Genomic DNA, 21,058 nt, shown 5'->3' with positions numbered 1-21,058 from the left:
TTTTTTTCACTGTGAAATATTGTTGTCATAAATATATCAGCTCATTTTCCAGTTTAACAGTACCTGCTATCTTGCTGTTAAGGCATTTTATTAGAAACAGAGATTTTAGCATGAGCTTGTTAAGTTAACAGTGTCTTCCAGCAAGGTTTGCAAATATACAGTACCAAAGAGGAGAAGTTTCAATTTGGATAGAAACCTTTTTCTCATTAACTCACCTAAAATTCTTCTGTTATAATTTCTAGCTGAATGAAATAATTTTTTTTCCAAATAAAAAAAAGACCATGAATGAATGTTTTGGGGCTTGAAGCCAGCTGAGGCAGTGCTTATTTTATGCATTTGAGGAGGGAGATGAAACTGCAGAAGAGCTGAGAAACCAGATTACAAAGCCAAGAAATGCAATCACAGCAAGCAGGGAAAAAAAAAAAAAAACAAAAACGGGAAGAGTAAAACTCTAAATCCCACATGCAGGCTTGATCTTAAACACTACTGAGAGTTTGGAGATCCTTTTAGTAAATCTATGACTTGCCTGAGGCTTGTGGGAGGAATGGGTCTTGGACAACGACAGGCACCAATAGGAGAAAAATGAAAACCATGTTAAAGATAAATGAAACTGTTCTGTAAATGTTAGAAAGTAGATGGTTAATTAAGACCAGCTCTCCAAGTCCAAAACCACAAAACTTAAAATAGGAAACTATTTCCAGAATTGCCTATTATGTATTGTTAAAAAAAATCTACAGTAAAATATATGCTTTATTATATATATGCCTCCAGCTAAAAATTATTCTTTTACACTCACTGACAGAGGAGTAAGACTGTTAATTCAAAACTAGATGCCCCAGAATTAAATTTAAAGAGCTGCAAAGATTGCAGTTTTTGATAAGTCGGCCATGCTCAACTTGTTTGTGAGAATAAAAGTAGATATTTCACTGGCAAGTTTGGTGACTTTCTTTCCCCTCCATACTAACTCAGCCTGCAGACCACACTGACATTTGTCTTCACAATTTCTCTTTAAAACTCAACTGATTTGCTCAATCTGGCATGAGGTACTGTAGAACAGGAGATATTTATTCAGCAGGAACATGATGTCCAAAATTGTGTTTAGAGAGATATGCAATAGAAGAGACATAAAAATGCTCATTTTGCTAATATTTTCCTGCATTTTAAATGCTAAATTGATTTGTAATAGTGGAATTTTCAAATTGTAATGAAAATTACAGCTGTGAAAGATCTATAGGTGCTTTTTCCCACAAAAAGCAAAATAAATCTTCCATTAGTAAATCTAAGACTGTTCAAATTAAATGTTTCCATTTATGCATGCTGTAACTGCTAAACAGCAACTTTTTAATTTCTTCCCTGAAGTGAACTGATGAATAGGCAAATTCAAAACCTGAAGGCTGAGGATTTCTCAAAACACCTGTCTTGTCTTTCCTCAGTTTCAGCCCAGAGACCCTGTCCTCATCCTTGGGGACACTGATGGTCATTTTGGCTTACAGGCCTGGGGGATGGTTGTTGGGTTTTTTTAATCTTCTTCTCACCATCATGGCACATTCATTTGTGAGAGAGGTTGTGTGTCCTTTGGGAGGAAGGCAGGGAGCATCAAGGTGTGTTAAGGGCAGAGGTTTTAGGGATGATGGACCAGGGACTTGGCAGCTCCCAGATTTGTGAGCCTGTAGCTCATGTAGAAAAAGAAAATTACAGGAAAAGTGTATGTGGTTGTGTGGTGATCTAAAAAGTAACAGACTGAACTTGCAGAGCAGCAGCTAAATCATTGTGTATAAAGCCTTTTCCATTTGTTTTCTGTTTTCCCTAGCTTCTCTGAATTTTTGGCTTATAAAGCAATGAAACACATTTTTGAAGGGGGTTTAAAATGTCTTTTGGAAGACGTGGAGAGGTCCAGGCCAATTGTTAAATCCGTGACTGGCCTAGGACTCCACTACAGAGCTAAAATTCAATACCTTTCAAGGGGTGCCTGGACACCAATGGACAACCAGAGGGAATTGAGAAGCACTCTGGCTGTGTGTTCCCCCTGGATCATGTTACTGATCCAATGGGCTGCCATTCTGTTTTTCATGGCCTAGTGCTAATTTTTGATGCAGTTAGGATAAAGATTCTGGTGCTAGTTAAGGATGCAGCCCAACATAGATTCTTAAGCAGAATAAATAGTGTAAGATAAGGGTTTTTTACTCTTTTTATTTCCTTGTTATCTGTGTCAATGTTAATGTATTTAAACACTGGTCTAACCAGTTAAATCCAGCTAGGAATCTAGTCCTTGCCTTGCCATGCAGTAAATACTGAATAGTAGTCACACTGTTCATACTAAATAAAATCCAGATTACTACACAAAAAGGTATTTTACTATGAAGGATGCTGAGAACTCCTGTCTTTTATACTTCAGCTTGAAATAGTATGGCAGGAGCCTTGGCCTATACAGTCACTAATAAAATCTGTAAATGGGTTCTCCAGTGTGTAGTAGAATTATTGGAATGAAGAAAATTGAGTGCTACTTAGGCCAGATGAATGTACTGGAGAGTTCAGAGTTTAAAGGATTACAGCAAAAGTAAATAAAGGAATTGACACACAGTTCCTTCATTTCAGCTTCGAAATGCAATGGTGAATCGGAAAACAGGAAAATTCTCCATGGAAGTGAAGAAGACAGTGGACAAAGGGGTAAAATATCTATAATAGTATTCCAACTAAATATAACGCAAGCAGATAATTTTAAAATTATTTTTAAGGTTGGCTTTAAATATGGCTCCCTGCAGTATTTTTTTTTTTTTTCACTCACTGAATGTAAACTTTGCTTCTAATTATGTCAGTGACTAACCACTTGATCTTTTATACATTTCTTACAGCAAACTAACTTCTTCCCCTCTCTCCTTCTGACTTTCTTGTTGTGAATCTAGAAGCGGGTCCTGGTGATGACAAATGACTACTATTATACAGACATCAAGGGTACTCCATTCAGGTAGAGCCGGCCATAATAAATGGACGCTTCACCCAACTCATTGGATTTGTGCTTATACAGACCCTGTGAACTCATTAAAAGCTCATCAGCACAGGCTGACAATGAAATATCCCTGGACAATGCTGAAAATAGCAAGGAAAAGGAGCCTACCAGCATTCCTTTCAGCTTTTCCAGGGATGGAAAGTTTGTGCAAGCTCACACAGGCAAAGTCCCAGTGTTTGTCATGGCTTACGTTTCATTGAAAAAATATTCAGTTGAGGTTTACGTTGAACGAAAGGCTTTCGCAAGTACTTGGAGAGCTATAAATACTATAATCCATTTAAGTAACTACATCTTGAGCCCCATTTTATTATTTTTTTCCACAACAAGAATGTAATGTAAAACGAGATAGTATTTCACTTCCAATTTGAGGTTTGGGTGTTTTTTTCTCTGAACAACCTTCAGCAGATTTCTATAACTAAAACCAAGTAAGCTGGTATTTTTTGCATGTATTTTAGGAGGGGAAAAAAAAAAAGGAAAGGAAAAACAGGTAGTCACTTCAAAAATGCTCATATTTGAACTAGAAATAATCTGCTAACCTAAGAGCCCTAACTGTACTTTGCACTTGAGGCAGGAGTTTAGCAGTTGTGGTACTCAAATGAAATTTTCTTCAATGGAAGAGTTTCACATAACTTGAGCTACATTACCACACAGAGAAACTATAGGCACATTCCTCTGACCTCTAATGCATGTTAAAATTTACTGATGGGTGATAATACTCAGCGGGGTTTTGTTTTGTTTTCGTGTTGTGCAGTTTTTTTCTGATTGCTGTTTGAATTTCTTTTTTGTTTGTTTTTCTTTGGCACTGGCACTCTTGCACTACTAGGTAAACAGAAATTGAGCTATGTACATGCATGTAGTGTGAGTTATGGTGCTAAGGACAGAAATATAGTTAAGAAAATTCCTTTTTCAACATGGTATATGTCTCATTTTGGATTGTTGTGTAGATTTGGGACAACTGCACACTGCAGTGTCAAAGATGTTTAGTGTTCAGCCCTTTCCCAGACTGAGCTGTTGATTGCAGTTTGTGTGCTCTTGGATTTGGTGCCTTTCCATGTATTTCAAGTACTAGCCCATGCATTTGCAGTCTTCCTGATTACTGCAGATTCCTAGCTCAGGATAATCCCCTTCAATGAATGAATGCCAGAAAGTATTCTGTGTTTGTGTTCAATAGCAAGAGGCATGGGATCCCCCAGCCACTTCATTAAACTTGGATGTTTTAAATGGTAGACTGAAAACCAGACCAAAACACAGTGTGTAACTGTTGAGAATTTATGAAGCTGAAGTCAATACAAAAGAGCTATGCTAGCTAAAAATATGAAACACAGAAAAATTAGTCCAGGAGGAGTCATGATGCTGTTGTCACATTTGAAATTCTTTTCCTGTCAGTAGCACCATCAATTCCCACACTTCTGCACTTTCTCAACAGCTTCGTCTGATTTACGGAAAATTGTCTCCCTCATTGTGAGGCCATGGTCATGTTCAAGGCTCAGCTGAAGAAATCTCATGCTGGGTGAACAGCAGTGAGCTTAGAGGGGCTCATTTATTAGTTTGCCAGGGAATAATGGTTTACTGCACCTCTAAGCACACATAAATACAGCCAATTGTTGCAGGCACATCAGAACTGAGACATCATTGAAGCAACTAATTGAACAATAAATATAATTGGTGAGGGTTTGGAAACAAACAGTTTTAAGTTAATCATAGTACATGAGCTGGAAATGTTAAAAATGAAAATAGCTCTGAATGTCTGCTATTGTTTGTCTCACAGATTTCAAGGTCTGCTTTATTTCTCTGCACAGTTTAGGTGTGGCTCTCTCTAGAGGACATGGAAAATACTTCTTCAGAGGGAATGTAACTGTAGAAGAAGGTAAGGTACCTAACTTCTCATGTGGCTTGCACAGTAGTTTTATTGTTAATTTGGTAGTTCCTTGTCTGCAGATTCCATAAGAGTGTTAGACTTATTTTTTTTTCTTAAAGATCTTTTACTTCACAGGGTTTCAGGCATAGTCAGACTGTTTGTGAATCTTCTTTAGATGTGATCATTTTCCATCCTCTTCTCTCAGTATTTCAGAGAACAACTCATAGCCCAGTGTTAATTACTTGTGGTGTTTTCTGAATGAAGTAACCACTAAGAGCACTGTAATGGCTGTTGGTTTTCTTCACAGACTATACATTGTGAAATCTTTCAGAGCTATAACTGGTATGTGCATTAGCTACAAGGATTTGCATGTTTATGATAGTAGTAGAAGTACCCAGGGAAAAAACTGTTCCTTGGTTTTGCTTTTTGATAAGTCCCCAACTAAATGAGTGGAGGAGTCAACTGTGAATCATAAAGTTGTTTGGCCAGAAGGTATCTGAAGATGAAGGAGAGTGGAGGAATTTCAGAGTGTTGGAGGGAAGGTTGAAAATTTTAGAAGCTGCTGAGCAAAAAGTGTTTTAATAGAGGAACACTTTCAGATTTTATGCTGAAGTCTTTATTTCCAAATATTCTTGTTTATCAGTGCTGTTAAGAAAGACAGCTAATTTCTTCAGGTCTTTGGCTGTATTTTGGGACATATGTTCTTCTCAGGAGAGATGTGAAAGAAGTGCCTTGAAGTTTGAGCATCTGCACAGCAGCTACAAAGGAGACAAACAGGAGACTTGGAGCTACTCCCTCCCCAGACTGTTCCCAACATCCCTGTCATCAATGTTCTTTAATCCAGTCACACATCTCAGGCAGTCTGAGTCCCAGATGCACCCCCAGAAGTGTTAACAGAACCACAACAGTTCCCACTCTTACCTTCACTGATTCTCTCTCACTTCATCTCACTGCCCTCCCCAGGGACCACAGTTTCAGCTCAGTTTTGGCTTCCCTGCCCTCCTTAGTCATGGTTGCTCTGTCCTTGTTCATTGTGTACTCCAGGGAGTTAGACCCAGATGCTGCCTTCTGAACTCTATTTGCTTATTGTCTATTGATAAGTGGTTTAAGACTTTTTAAAATTACCAAAGTACATTTTTATTGTGCTATATAACTAATGATATGGTTCTTATTTACAAGCATATGTGTGACCTGTTAGTACAAAAAACCTTTTCTGAACAATCCCATAAATTGGTTATTGTGTTCATGGGCTGTGTGCTTAGGTTTTGAGGGAATTGTCCTCAATGAATTTTTTCTTTATAAGAGAGGAGAACAGCTCACATGAAATTAAAAGTGTGTATTTTAGCATAAAGAATTTTACTGGCCAAAGAGAACAAGGGAGTATGAACAGGAGTCTGTTACCATCTTGCATTTACCTTTGCTCAAATTATCTTCTAAACTTTAAATATATTATGTGAATAACTCACATAAGTTAAACATATCAGCACAATTTTTTTTTTTCATACCTTTTCACTTTTAGATTTGATTTAACTAGTTTTGCCGGTTTGTTAGACCCTGAAGTGCATTTGAACATAGTTTACTGTGATTTATTTCATTATTGTAATAATGCACTTTCCAAGAAGGGTTTATATTATGGAGTGTATGCAAATAACCATCTGTTACCCAGACTTCTCCCTAAATAACCCATTATTATTCCCGTTACAGGTTTACATGATTTAGAACACCCTGATGTATCTTTAGCAGACGAATGGTAAGCCTTAAATAAAGCATGAAATTAGTGTCTGTTACCCTCCTTGGTTTCATATTGTTTGTGCTTGCAGAGCACAATTCTTTATGTTCAAAGACAAAGAAAGATTGTGCTTGTACAAATAACTTTTTACTGTTTTGACAACGTGTTCACAGGTCCTACTGCAACACTGACCTGCACCCTGAGCACCGGCAGATGACTCAGTTGGAAGCGATCAAACGCTACCTCACAGGGAAGGAGCCCCTGCTCCAATGCAAGTACTGGGTTAAACGTGGATTTGCAGGCTTTATCCAGCCAGAAACTGTCATAACAAACCTGCCACAAAATGCAAATCTACTTAGTCCAACCAGTGAAGGAGCCCCTGCTCCAGTGCAAGTACTTGGTTAAACGTGGATTTGCAGGCTTATCCCAGCCAAAAGGTGTCATACTTAACCTGCCACAAAATGCAAAGCTACTTAGTTGAACCAGTGATAGGATTGCTTAGCTGATGTTGCAATTTCATATGGTTTTGAGCTTTTCTCAGGATATCAATAAAGATATTGTTATTTATTAGAATTAATTATGTATTACTATTATTGGTATTAATTGTGATACAATTTTTCAACTTTTACAGTAAGCTATGTGCCTGTACCAAACATTCAAGTTTCTGTTCTGGTGTAGCTGTACTTTGCAAGATTATCACTCCATCTGGTTTATAAATTAAACAGGACAGATGGGAATCAATCCTTGGATCATGCCTCTGAAGAGTATACCTGATATTTCATTAGTACTTTAGGGAGGATGCATATGTAATTAGCATTTCTGAACTGCAAAGCAGAATGAAAAAATCAGATGGTGCATATTCTGTATGTTTGCAGAAATGCAGAGCATTTGTGACTCTTACTAGGCCTACTTGTTTTAATCTTATGGCACATGCAGACATGAGCATTAGGTAATATAACCATGAATGAGTTACATGAAGTGGAGTGTCATTGAGTTTTGACCTAAAATTGTTACTAATGCAATGAAATTATATGTGAAAAACTGTGTTGTGGTAAAACACGGTGTAATATTATGTAGTAAATCCTTTGTAGTGAAAAAGTTTGAAAGCTTATCACAGATAAGGTGAAATGTAAGAAAACCCTATTGTTTAGTCATCTAAGAAAAGTCTTTATATGCACATACATTTACTGATTTTATTGTTCTGTGGTAGGTGATAAAGAATTGATCCAGGAAGTTTTGTTTGATGCTGTTGTGAGTGCACCAATTGAAGCTTATTGGACCAGTCTAGCATTGAATAAATCAGAGTAAGTTATCTTTGTGTCCATCATTATTCATCAGTCATGGCTGTATTTTTATTATTTATGTTAATGAACTGGTAGAATGTCTTACAAATCCTGATATCCATGAAAATATTACTAACTCTTGAATCCTAAAGTTTGAGTTCAATGTGAAGTGTTTATCTTACAGGGTATGTAATGATGATTAGCTGAAATTTCCACAATAAAACTGGTGAAATTGTACCCTAATTGCAAGTTATACTTCTGTGTGTTTTTAACAAAGGGCACTTGGGAAATTTAATGTACAATTTAACAAAATTTTTGATGCCATTGGTACTTTGCCTCAGAATAAATTATATATAAAAAAACTTGCACTGGAAAATAATTTCATTAATCCTTGATATGTTTATTTTCCAGAACTACTTGTGATCTAGGTTCCTGTTAGGAAGAGTCAGGAGATTAGCCAGTCCTTTTCAGAGTTTATATCTTCTACTTGATTTATTTGTGCTATGATGTACTAAGGTGTTAAGTAACAAGGTTTTATCCATATTGGAGTAAACAGGTATTAAGCGTGGCAGTTTGCATGAAATGCAGTGGTTGAAAGGCAATTTGGGAGATTATCCTGATAAGATTTTCCTCAATTTCAACCATTTTCTAGAAGTTGAATGAAAAAATAATTTGCTGTACAGCATAAATAAAAGCAACATGAATAAATAAAAGCAACCTGATAAGATCTGGTTCATCAGAGAGCTATCCAGCCTTCTCTGGAAAGATAAAGATAAGAAATTGTTGCATGTTAATAAACTGTGGCCATTAAGAGGTGCAAGGTGTCATCCTACACAATGGAATAACAGATCCAAAGCACAAGGACAGCTGTGGAATGATGCCAGGGGGAGACTTTTGAAGCCCTTTCAGATTCTGACTTTTCTTCATTCTGTCTCATTCATGAAACGAGAAAATGCCTCTGGTGCCTGGTTTTGTGGTAATGGGACTGAAGTTCTTGCAGCCATATAAGAATTGGTTTTAAAACAGCTTGGTACTGATAACAGTGCAGCAGAGGAGTTCAGTTTGAGCTGCCTGCCATGACCGTGGCTTTTTTCCCAGGTTTTAGAGGCTAAAGCCTGTTCTGATGACAGCTAAGTCTAACTCTCGGCTGCCTGTTTTAAAATGTTTGCTTACCTAAACAATAGTCACAACTATGACTGTATAAATATATAATACAGCATAAATATAGCACAGAAATGTTGAGTGGACTGGGAACTCCTGCCCATCTCAGAATCACTGTGTATCATTGATTATTAAATAGTTTGTATGTAGCTATGCCACACCTTTTTCTTCTATTATTCTATCCATATAATCCCTTCCTACAAATCCTACAAAATTTATTGTGTTTGGCTTTTTAGTGATTCTTAGTCTAAATAGCAATTCTACACTGCATACCATTCAAAACCCAGATGGCTATAACTTAAAACCAGTATTTAAAAATAAATCAATAAATAAGGGAACTATGCATAGAATAATCTTAAAGACATGTACACTTGTGCTTTCTGTGGCAGGGAAGCAGCTCTATCTGTTTACTGTCTCAGCCTTTGGCTCTGCTGTGTTTCAGGAACTCTGACAAGGGGGTGGAAGTTGCCTTCCTTGGGACACGCACTGGGCTCTCTCGGATCAACCTGTTTGTGGGGCCAGAGCAGCTGACCAACCAGTGAGTAGCAAACTCTGCCTGACAGCCAGGGGAGAAAAGAGAGGAAAAAAAATAGTCTATTTTATTAATCCTTCACACAGAGCAAGTTAGAGAGATATCCTAAGATCCCTTAAATTAGTTCTTTGACTGGAACATTTAGAACAATGGACTATTTTACACCTGCAGCCTATAAATCTGCTTTCCCTGCACACACACCTGCAGCCTCACATCTCTCTTCAGAGAAATTACAAACATGCTACATCTTTTACTACACCACCTGAAAACAAATACCTCTAGGCTTTTTCAGGGATTTTGCATCATTGTTGTGGAAAATGTTTTTGGTGTTGAAATAAACCCAAGGGACAGAATTGGACTGGGTGAAAGAGTAATCAGGAGACCTCATCATACAAGAGTTTCCCATTTTCCTTGGAGAAGACATAATCTAGTGGAGGTATTATGCTTATAAAAGAAAATCTGTGTTTGATATTTATTGATAAACTAACTTGATTGAATATAAAGTTCTGTGGGCTTATCTGAGGACAGATATTGTTGTACAAGTAGGTGACATCAACAGCACTACAATTTGTCACTGTAGGACAGAAAACCAGAACAATGGAGTGGACATTATACTTGTTCTTGGCATAAATTTTCTTCTGTCAACAGACAGAATTTGTGGAAATATTTGAGGAATAAAGTACTTGGTTGTCCTCTACCATCCCCTACATTATATTTTGAACATAGGCTGTAAAATTACCTTTTTTTCACTACCTAAGAGTGATCACCAGTGGTAACAGACTAGCAAATCTCCAGTGCCTTTTCCACCTTGTGCAGCTTACAGTTCTTATATTGTGCTGAAAGAAAAAGGCTTTTTAGTTTAAGCATTTTTTATTTACACAAATAATTAAAAACAATTTCAGTGGTACTTAGAGGTACTGGTTTTAGTGGTTTTTATGTCTTTCACAATAAAAGTTATTGTGTGTCACAAATAATTATCAGTAACTAAATTTACCTCTTTTGTTGAGCAAGTATTATTAGAAAAATTGTGCTAAACCATTTTCTTTTGTAAAAGACTGCTGCTTTTTTTTTTTTTGTTTCTAGCTTTTTTCAAAGCTAGAAACCATTATGTGCTATGCAACAAACAACAATTGTTTTCTTTCTCTCTTTTTTTCTCAAGAGACTTCCTGACATCTGAAGATAAGGAGAACATTTTTAACGCTGATCATTTTCCACTCTGGTACAGAAGAGCTGCTGAACAAATACCTGGGAGCTTTGTCTACTCAATCCCATTCAGCACAGGTCTGTAATTTTGTCATTCCTTGAATCCTGAACCATGCATGATGCTGAAAGGATCCCAAGAGTGTCAGTACAGAGTGGGCTTTGTAGCTGATCTCAAATATTGATCTGAAATAGGCATTGAAATTTGCAGCTACTTTGACCCAGGTGTGTTTCGTGGGTCTGCAAGTGAATCCCCAAAGTGTGGTGTGACACTTTTCATTTACCATTTGCACAGGTAGCACTACATTTTAACAAGTATTTTAAGCAGCACAAGTCCAGCAGAGTCAATGTCCATATTTTTGAGAAGCCCTGCCAGTTGTCACCTTCACTGCCCCTTTTAGCAGGGGAGGCAAAATCTGATGGCTCATTTCAGTGTTTTAAGTTTGTTTTTGGCATGCTGGGGAATTTAAAATGTCAGTGCCAGTATGTTCTGTGCATATGTGATGTTGCCTGTTTTATTTTTTGAATACTATATCCACATAGACTGTTATCTAAAATCAGGGGGGAAAACCCTAAATTTCCTTGTTTTGCTTGTTTCAATTTTCTCCCTCCTAATACACCCCACAGAAACTTCCAACAAGAGCAATGTGGTGACAGCCAGTACTGCTATTCAGCTTCTGGATGACAGGAAATCTCCAGTGGTTGCAGGTACAATTGTTGTAGTTTATACATGTTGTTAATTTTTAAAAATCAGTTTATGAGTTTCTCACTTTCTCTTTTGGGTTTGTACGTGTAGATATCAAATCTTTTAAGAGAGAGGAAGATGCAGTTGCACCTATAAAATATAATTGGATGGCTAAGTGTGGAGAGCATTTAATGCTTCCTCTCCCCAAGAACTTGATCCTTTATTAATTGACTCTCAAACCTCCCTTTGAGCTCTTGAGTTTGACTTTATGGAAATTATCATTATCTGTAAAGGATTTTTGGTAGACAAAATTTTCTATCATCATAAATCAGATTATTATGATAAGGAAAAGGAAATATAAGAAAGGAGTATCTGATGTGTAAATATTCCACCCAGGCTTCATGTTTGAAAATTCTGTGCTATAACAGGATTGATTTATAACAGAATACAATGTGGTGAGTTTGTCTAGATTATCAGAGATGTGATTTGTTCAGAGCATAGAAATTGAATAACAAATCTCTACCGTCTGTCAGCCAAGAGTATAACAGTACCTAAAGACTAAAAGGTGAAGTGTGGCAGCTACAGAATAGAGATAAAACACACTGATTTCAAAATGAGAGTAAGTAATTTTGAAATTGTAGGATGTTCCTAACTCAAGTTCAGATGCTTATCTCACCAGTTTTTTCTACTTCCCAATGGTTACTGACCTTTAAGAAGGAATGAATTTTGATAAACCTTATGGTTTATTTTGCCAGAATCCAAGGTCTCTTATCTCACAAAATTAGATACTTACTGCAAAAGCAATAACCATCAATTTTTTGTCTTATATTTAACCTACTATTTAAAATGCAGTGAATACAATACTGAAAGAACAATAATGTGCCAGAAAAAAGAGAAATTTCAAATACAGAATATTTCCTCAAACACAGAATATTTCCACTAATAAGAAAAGATTTTAGAAGGTCAATAGGAAAGCAGCTTTCTGACTCCAATCCACAAGATGCATTCTTCAGAAATTATTGAACTCCTCTATAACATTTCATGAGATCTCAACTTTCATTTCATACTCCTGTTAAAACATAAAATAGCATTTATAAAGTAATGGCAATGCAGTTACCTACAAAGTGCTGGAGATTTAATTGAGATTTTTCACTGTACAAGGAAGAAGGTTGACGTGTTATTTCTAGAATTCTCTTGGAGTTAGAAAAAGTTTCATCATGAAGTTTTCCATCATCTCTAAAATGTGCAGGGTTAGTAGATATCCTGATATTTATTCATTTTTCACAATTATTTGCAATTTGGTTTTAACTTTGAGAGGGTATCACATGTTATTATCTCTAATACATCATCAACAAGTTTTGGGGTTGTTCATTTTTAGTAATTGTAACAGAGAAAAGCAGATGTTGCTTCCATTCCCCCAATAATTCTCTTTATTATTGAACATTTAAAATTGCTTGGGGACTATACTTTCTATCTAAAATAAACACAGAGGCTTGAAAGCTTTTTAATGCCAAAGCATGGAGAAGAGTTCCATAGTATCTGTAAAATCATAATGCCATGAAAGACAAGAGCAGAGTACCTTCACTCTGAAACATATCAGTGGTTTTTTATTTCTAGTTCTGTAAACTTTATGTGCTAGATATTTTGTTTACAAAAGGATGCATTTTTAAGAGTTTATTTTGAATAATTTTTCCTTTCCCTCTTGTATTGCATGTTTTCAGGTGATTGTTCTTTTGGGGGAATTCACTTTGGGTGCATACAAACTTTGCTCTATGAAAGTATCACTGACCCAGCTGCAGCCTCTCAGTCACACTGACAATGTGACTTGTCAGTCCTAGTTTCCCTCAGAAAACTTGCAAAAAAGTACCCAGCCTATAGTTCAATTTTTAGGTTTTTTATAAGACTGACAATATTCTGTGTTAAGCAAAATGGGTTTGGAGGCAGAAACTGGAGCAGTGATAAATGCGAGAAGTTTGAAGTTTTTATTAGCTTGACTTGGGAGACTAAAGTAAGATTATGGGTAATGTTTTCAAATGCCTCCATTGGAGTTCAAATTTGGCCAAAACATCTCATTTTAATTTGTGTAAAGTAAGTATTCCTTATCCCCATTTGGTCTGAGTAGATTACAGTAAGCAGCAGGATGGGATACACATTTCATTTAAATCACTCTGTTCCCTAGAGGGATTTGACTGAAAATTAAGCTGTGCCAGAATGTTGTTTATTGCAGATCACTACTAGAGTTTGAATCTGGCAGAAAGAAACAAGAACATTGTTATAAAATGGAAAACTGAGTTATTCCTGCCCATGAGAGGGGAAAAAAGGAACAAAACCAACACTTACTGCAAAATCCATAGACTGGGTTTTGGTGTTTTTGTTTTATTTTGGGGTCATTGAGGTTTTTTGTTGTTGTTGATTTGTAGTGGGATTTTTTGTTTGTTGTTGTTAGAGCTTTGTGGTTTTTATTTGGAAACCCATCACTTATTACAGATTTCATATAAAAGTCTAAGGCTTAATGCAAATAGCAAAGATTCAACTGCATAAAATAGGCAAAAAATTCTGAAATCAGTGAGTCTGGCAACTGTTACTACAGAGGAATTGAGTGTTGCTGCTGTTTCACCATCTGTACCTACTAATACCAGTTCCCTGTCAGAATGCCTTTGCTTCTTGGCAAAAAGCCCATGTAATTTTTTTCTAAAACCTCCCCTGCTTCTTCCAATTGAGATTGCGATTTTCTTTTTTTTTTTTTTACTTCAATGAATGCAAATTTCTGTAGGAGATGTGTAGATAAATCTTTAATGTAAGTGTAGTAGCATCATATTTATTGCTGTGTTCAGTTTAGTTTCAGGAGGGAGGTGACAGTGGTACTGCAGGCAGGGCTTTCTTTAGATTTGAGCACATTTATGTTCCAGATTTCTTTAGCTGAGTGTTTTCTGTGGCCATGTCTTCTATATCAAGATTGCATTGAAATATTGAGCATCTTCAAACTGCCCCAGTTACAAAGTGAAGAGTAAAATATGGAGGATTTTTTTCTTAACAAGAACTAAAATTAGGAGAATGGCTCCAGACCCCAGTCTTGAAATTTAGTGAGATTCCTGGAACATTAGTGTTCCTCTGGGTGAAAAAGCTGAATTAAAATATGTTTAATATATAATAAGCAATTCTTTCTATCAGGTATAGGAGTGTTACTGAAACTGAGGCAAAGGCAGTCAGTCCTCTTCTGTTCACTGACAGTGGGATTTTAAATGCTCTTACCAAAAATAATCATTATGCAAACAAGAATACTATGTTTTATTCTCCCAAAGAAACTGTTCCAAGTAATGCCATGATCCAGTATTTAACTTTTCCAGTATTTAACTTTTCAAACTTGATCCTTTATTTTTATAACCAGCCCATATACAAATTCAAGGATTTTTTTCTCCAAACCCTGGTTAGAGAGAGATTTTTTTGCAAGTGACCTCATCCATCTCTTTCTTTGTTCTCCCTTTTATATAACTTTAAAACCCAACTTTGGTATAGCAATAAATTCAGTTATTCTATGTTAAATATGCCCAGTCAAAATGCTAAAAGGCCTCAGGTATTTTGAATGAATCACCTTAAAGATTTAGTATCTCCTTCTAGGTTCATATCCATATGCTAAGCTAAGAAATAGTGAGGACTTCATTTAATCACTGATTTGTTAGAAATGGCACACAATTTTGAATTATTCTATTCTGGTCAGAGGAAAGTGACCCTGATGATCCTGCTGTTTGAGGTAGTCAAACCTTGCCTTGAAATTAGGAGAGATCCAAAATCTCATATTACTTTTAAAATACAAATCTGTCATATTGAGGCTGGTCACACTTGAGGTGCTCATTCTTTCTGTTTAGATCAGACTCTACAGGACAGCGGTTTAAAAAGGAAATTTGTAAACATACCAGATTTTCAGTAACTGAGACTTCTGCTGATCTAGGCTCTAAGTATGGAAGATTCTTTTAAAAATTCATGGGGGAAAATATGCACCTTATTTCTGCAAATATGCACTTTTATGACACAAAAACTCTCTTTTTCACCCCCTTTTCCCTTGTTTTTTTTTTTTTTTTTTTTTTTTTGTGTTAATATTTTTATCTATGTGACCTCAACACTTCATCTGGGTTTTATTTGAATGAATTTAAACTAGGTTTGCATGCACATCTCTCTTTTAACAAAGTGACTCTCAAGTACTTAATCAAAAGTAATTTGAACTATTGATATTTCTAGAAGGGACAGATGTTGTAAAAGTTCCATAAATACTGAAATCTGCTGATGTTACAGTAGTACATAGAGCAAATGCATCTGCTCTGTTCTTGTTGGACGTCTTTTTCCTATTGCTTTCATATTATTTTTAAGAACATTCAGGCAAATGTCAATGCCATATACAGTTCTTAAAATTTATGATACCATCTATAAAATTGCATTTTAATATGGAGGCCTAGGGGAAAATGAATATGTCATCATAATGACACACCAACCAAATTTTTGAGGCATTCTAAAATAGATGCTTTCCTTGTCAGGCAGGAGAGTGATTTATCTAACTTTTACTCCCCATTATAAGCCACAGAATATAATATTCAGCAGTAGCATTTAGCAAATCCCTCAAAATGTTTTTCATGTTTTGGTGAAAACCACGACTTCATGTTTTTCCAGAGTTTCTTGTTCATTTTGGATATTGTTTTTGCATCCATAAATCTAATATTGGTATACAGACTAATGTTTCCAGCTTTAGGAAAACTGAGCTGTGTATTTGTACAGCCTAACATTAAGCAGCTCACATGTTGGGATAAACTGCTTGGGGAAGAGGGTTTGGAGGAGGAGTGTGGAGAGAGGTGAACTCCTCCACTGGATGCTTTGGAGCATGTAGTGAAGTCCTGTCCCTTTCCATGGGCTGAACAGGGAAGCTGAAGTTAGTGGCATTTCACATTTCAGACATTTACATTTGTTTGCATTTGTTCTCAGTTCCTTTCACCACACAGAATCAGTGTGTGGAATAGTTTGATAGTGCTTCTGCTTTTTTGAGGCAGTTCTCTGCTAGTGTTAATTTGAGAATTTAACCTGTATTTATCTAATTCTTGGGCTTTTCTCAGCACTTGTTCTTAGGGAATCCAACTCTTTGACAGATATATCCCAATTAATATGTACAGTGAATGGCACAGAGCATCTGCTCTTTGCTTCTGCACTTCTGCTTTGCTGTTGGGGTTTGTTGGTCTGCTGGGTTTCAGCTATACATAATTTGTGGAGGAGGAAGATCCTTGCGATCTAACAGCAACCAGACTCTAGGGGCATTTTGCTAAAGAATTCTGCTGCCAGCAAGATAAATCCCTGATTGCAGATCAAACAGAACAAGGACAGATGAGCTGTTGGGTCCTTTGGATAATAACTTCAAATAATGCTGCACAAGGTTGAAGCTGCAATCATAAATATGAATACATTGCTATAATTTTAAGTATTGAGAACTGATTGATTTATTTTCCCTTCAGTGGACTATATTTCCAAACGTTAACAGTGGTTTTTCTCATGTGTTTTATCTTGAAATGAGGATTTGCAAAAAAGTTGAGCACGTAGTGTCCATATCCCTTAAACGTGAAGGGATCCCTTTGCAATCAGTATGAGAGAGCAAAACCACAGCTTCCACTGAGAGAGGAGAGAGGTGTCAAGTTTGTATCTTTGGTTTGTCTATTGTGGGCTTCTGATTCCTACACCTTCTCCCCTGCTGTGGTTTACCGTGGCTGCTGTTGCTGCCTTTTTTCCCTGCGATCTGGGGAACATGCAGCCACATTTCAGGACATACCGAAACTCTGAAGATTGTGGTTGCTAATGCCACTTTTGGCCAAATTAAAAGACCCAAGTTGTAAAAGTAGGCATCCTTCTTGGATGTTCGACTAAAGCCTGTGTTGTCTCTTGGGCAGCACAGTTAGATTATTGTAATGGTTGTTATTTTCCTGTTAATGGTTAAGCAGAGATAAGCTATGTGTAGTGTCATTAAATGTGCTACTTTGATATTCAAGAAGAGAGATCCAGGTTTTATTTGGACATTGTATTACCAGAGAATAATGAAGCTGAATTTTGATTGACTTTTTGCAAGCTCTCAATGGAAAGACAAATATGGCAAGCAATTATGTTTCAGTTTAAACTTGTGTCTTTCAATATAGATGCTATTGGTCATTTTCTGTAAAGAGCATGGATGTATTATAATCTTCAATTTTTGTTCTAATTTGAAATTTTAGAACATTTTTCTGTAAACAAAGCAATATAATGAGCCTTTATATGAAAGGCTGGAATGCAACAATATGTGTGTTTTCCCTGCCTTTGCAAATGCCTCGCAGAGTAGCATGTCCTGATATTTTGTTGACTTTGAAGAAAAGTGTTTTTCACAGAGATTAGAAAAAAATACTGTGCTTACTATAATACTCTCATGAGATTTCTGGAAAGACAACAAAGCTTTCTCAGGATCCTTTATCTGAAAAAATAAATCTGTGCAGGCAAATAATTTCAGTGGCAGATGTCCATTGCTAAGCTTTATAAATTAAGGGCAGTTCTGTGTGAGGATTCCCTATATTCAGTCTTCCACTTTTGTAGTCAATAATTTTTATCAACAACAAATTGTGGCTTCTATCTCTGTTTATCAGTAGATGAAAATTTTATTTCCTCTACTGAAAAATAAATATTTTACGTTTATTAAATAACTGAATCAGTACTTCTCTCTGTTCATTTTCTGCTATTACCTTATCATTAGAAATTAATGGATTTCTTAATTACAAACACTTTTACTATGGTAACTATATACAGGCTTATTAACATTAAATGAAAAATTTCCCTGTGATTTTTTCCTTTTTTTTTGTTTGTTTGTTTTGAGAGGTGTTTTTTTTTTTGTTTTTCCTTTGGGAAACAGCATTTTAGAAAGTATGGAATCAGATTTTGCATGGATTGGCTCGCTCTGTTCCCACAGCACAGGGAACTAATGGAAATACTTAATACTTTGCTTTCTGGCAGAACTCCCTATCAATTTACAGCCTTGTGTGTGCATGAAAATCCCCAAAGCATCTTCAGTGTGACTCAGAATGAGTTTCTTTAAATGTCGTTGTGCCTTTCATTGACTCTCCCTCATTTTCTTTTTTCCTTCTTCTTCTTTTTTCTTTTTTTTAAATATATGAATGATGATACAATGAGGAAAGTGTGAAAGGTTTTTGGTGCTAGATCTGATTTTTTAAGGACTAGAAAAATGTTCTGGGTTATTCTTGGCTAGGAAATTTCAAGTCAATTCTTGCTTTTCTTTTGCTTGAAAATATCAGAAGTGTGAAGTGATTTGTGATGGAAGCTGCGCTGCTGTGTCTGAGCCTGTTAGAAACACTGAGAGTGAAATCTCTCTGGAGTTGGAAGTTTATTAGCTTTCATCTCAGGATCTACACTTTGAGTACAACTGTGCTCATTTTAGGTTGTCACTGTGGAAAAACAGTGATTTGGCATGGCCCCAAACTCATTTTTGGGCCAATGGGCAATAAGATCCAATCTTGTCTTATTTCTGTCTTCTGTATCTGAAAAACTGTGTTTTGCTTTGCAAATTGCTGTGGCAGTAAATGGATAAAAGAGTAAAAAAATGTAGATTTACATATTTAAATGACTTAGTTCTGAAAGTAGATTAGATTATTCGTTAAGCTTTACCAAATATTTACAAGAAAAAAAAAAAGTAAACATCAAGAGATCAGATTAAAGAGCCTTAATACAAATATTCTACATATTAGGATATTGTAAAAAATATAAATATTCTAAAAATGTTGTGCTGATGATGCCTCAGCTGAAGTAATGTTCCCAGTCTAGGGTTCCACATTTTGAACAAAATGTAAAAGAGTTGACAATGCTCTAGGGAATGCAGGAGGAAAAAAAAAGGAGAATGTGATCTTGCAGGAAAAATTTGAAGCGGCTCAGTTTATTTAGTTCAGGACAGAGAAGAATGAACACAGCCTAATAATGATATGAAGTACTTAGCAGTTAAAAAAAAAGGAAAGAAATGACAGACAGTAATTGATTGTTTTCAATATCTGCTAGATTTAGATTAAGACTGAGATACTTAATTTTCTCTGGACATGAAAGTAACGCAGATGTAGGAATGAGCTTTAATATTTAGGTTGCAATTATTACAAAGTAGATAAGAGCAAGGGTTACATGACTCCTGCCACAGAGCCCATTACTCAGTCGAGCCTGTTCCTGGGACAGCTACAGAGCTTGGTCTCAGAATCTGTGTGTTGGAAGGAGAGGGCAGATCTCCAAATGCCACAACACAGCTTCCCCTTGCTCTTATTGCAGATTGTTCCATGGCCTTTTTCCTCCATACTATAAAAAATGCTGATTTCTGCATTGGCTACCTGGACAGCTCTTTATCCCTGTCACTGAGGACAGTTAGGGGATGCTTGAGATGTCTGTCACAAATAGCCTAAAATGTATTTTATCCAGTCTTGGAAAAGGTGAATGGAGTTCCTGATCTCTCTTGATTGCCTTAAAATAATTTCTGTGAACCATTAAAATAACTACCTCTGCACACACAAAATATTTGTGGAATTCTAAACCTATGATATTCAAATAGTTTTGGCTCTGATTTCCTCTGATGGCAAAAGAGCTCTGCAGAGAGCAGGGATGGAGCCTTGAGTGAATCCAGCTGAATGTTCCCTCTGAGAGGGAGGACGTGTAAACATGCAGCAACATTATCCTCCTGCTGAAGGGCAGCACTGTGGTGGGAGCTGCATCTGCAGCATGGCATTTGCAAAATGGAGCACTTGTGTGAGGATTTGGGAATAAATGGCTTCAGAAAAGTCTGCAGCAAGCTTGTAAGCCAGCAGGATATCAGGCAGTGTCTTCAAATATGCTCTGTCTAATCCTTTTGGGGCTTGTATCCAAAGCACTTCTTTTAGCATTTCTTCCTTCAGCATTTTCCCAGCTCTCTTCTTTCTTCCCTACTAAGTAATTAAAAAATTATATGCAATAGTTAACAAGGTGCTTCCTATTTTCTAAGCTAGGAAATGAATGTAAGGTTTATTTGCTGCTTTCTGGGGCAAACTGAAAAGTTGAAAACATATTTTTGGAGGTGCTTTTAACACATTTCTGTTATCAGTGGCAGTGCACAGAGTAGCAGGTTTGAAAACTGCTATTCAATTGTATACATCTTGAATTGAATAGTAATTTGTACTCTCTAAGGTAGTAAAAATGTAACTAATTGAACTAAGTTAGATGGCTGTTTTCTGTTTTTCTTTGGAGAACATCACTCCTGTCAGTCAGTGACTGTATGTGTATCATAGGTCATGTTTTGGTATAATACTGCATCAAGAGTTAGAAAAGGATGGTGAAATACTTTAATCTCGCTATATCAATATTTTGTGATCTCAAACACTCAGCCAAATAGTGACTTTGGAATATACACACAAAAAGTAAACACATTCTGTTGTTCTATATGAAGTCTTAGTGGATACTCCAAGCAATATATATATTTACATTTTTTAAAAGTATGAGAACAAAAAAAAAAGATAGAAAATAACCCCAGTAATTAGTATTAAAACAACGCTATTGAGATTCCAGGCTTTTCAACTGCAGCGAGGCCTT

The 21,058-nt window shown here is 36.3% G+C and overlaps 1 protein-coding gene across 1 annotated transcript in view; it reads left to right on the top strand.

The window, feature by feature from the left end:
- CACNA2D3 (calcium voltage-gated channel auxiliary subunit alpha2delta 3) overlaps positions 1 to 21,058 on the top strand; it is a 382,632-nt gene that overhangs the window by 291,347 nt on the left and 70,227 nt on the right. Inside the window, exons 19-27 of the mRNA XM_058032041.1 lie at positions 2,596 to 2,667; positions 2,904 to 2,965; positions 4,807 to 4,874; positions 6,570 to 6,615; positions 6,768 to 6,865; positions 7,805 to 7,898; positions 9,481 to 9,576; positions 10,730 to 10,851; positions 11,398 to 11,478. Coding sequence (XP_057888024.1) covers positions 2,596 to 2,667; positions 2,904 to 2,965; positions 4,807 to 4,874; positions 6,570 to 6,615; positions 6,768 to 6,865; positions 7,805 to 7,898; positions 9,481 to 9,576; positions 10,730 to 10,851; positions 11,398 to 11,478 — 739 coding nt within the window. The remainder of the gene's footprint in view (positions 1 to 2,595; positions 2,668 to 2,903; positions 2,966 to 4,806; positions 4,875 to 6,569; positions 6,616 to 6,767; positions 6,866 to 7,804; positions 7,899 to 9,480; positions 9,577 to 10,729; positions 10,852 to 11,397; positions 11,479 to 21,058) is intronic.

This window comes from Melospiza georgiana, chromosome 11 (assembly GCF_028018845.1).
Source record: "Melospiza georgiana isolate bMelGeo1 chromosome 11, bMelGeo1.pri, whole genome shotgun sequence".
Classification (NCBI taxonomy): Eukaryota; Metazoa; Chordata; class Aves; order Passeriformes; family Passerellidae; genus Melospiza; species Melospiza georgiana.
This window is presented reverse-complemented; position numbering and strand designations above follow the sequence as displayed.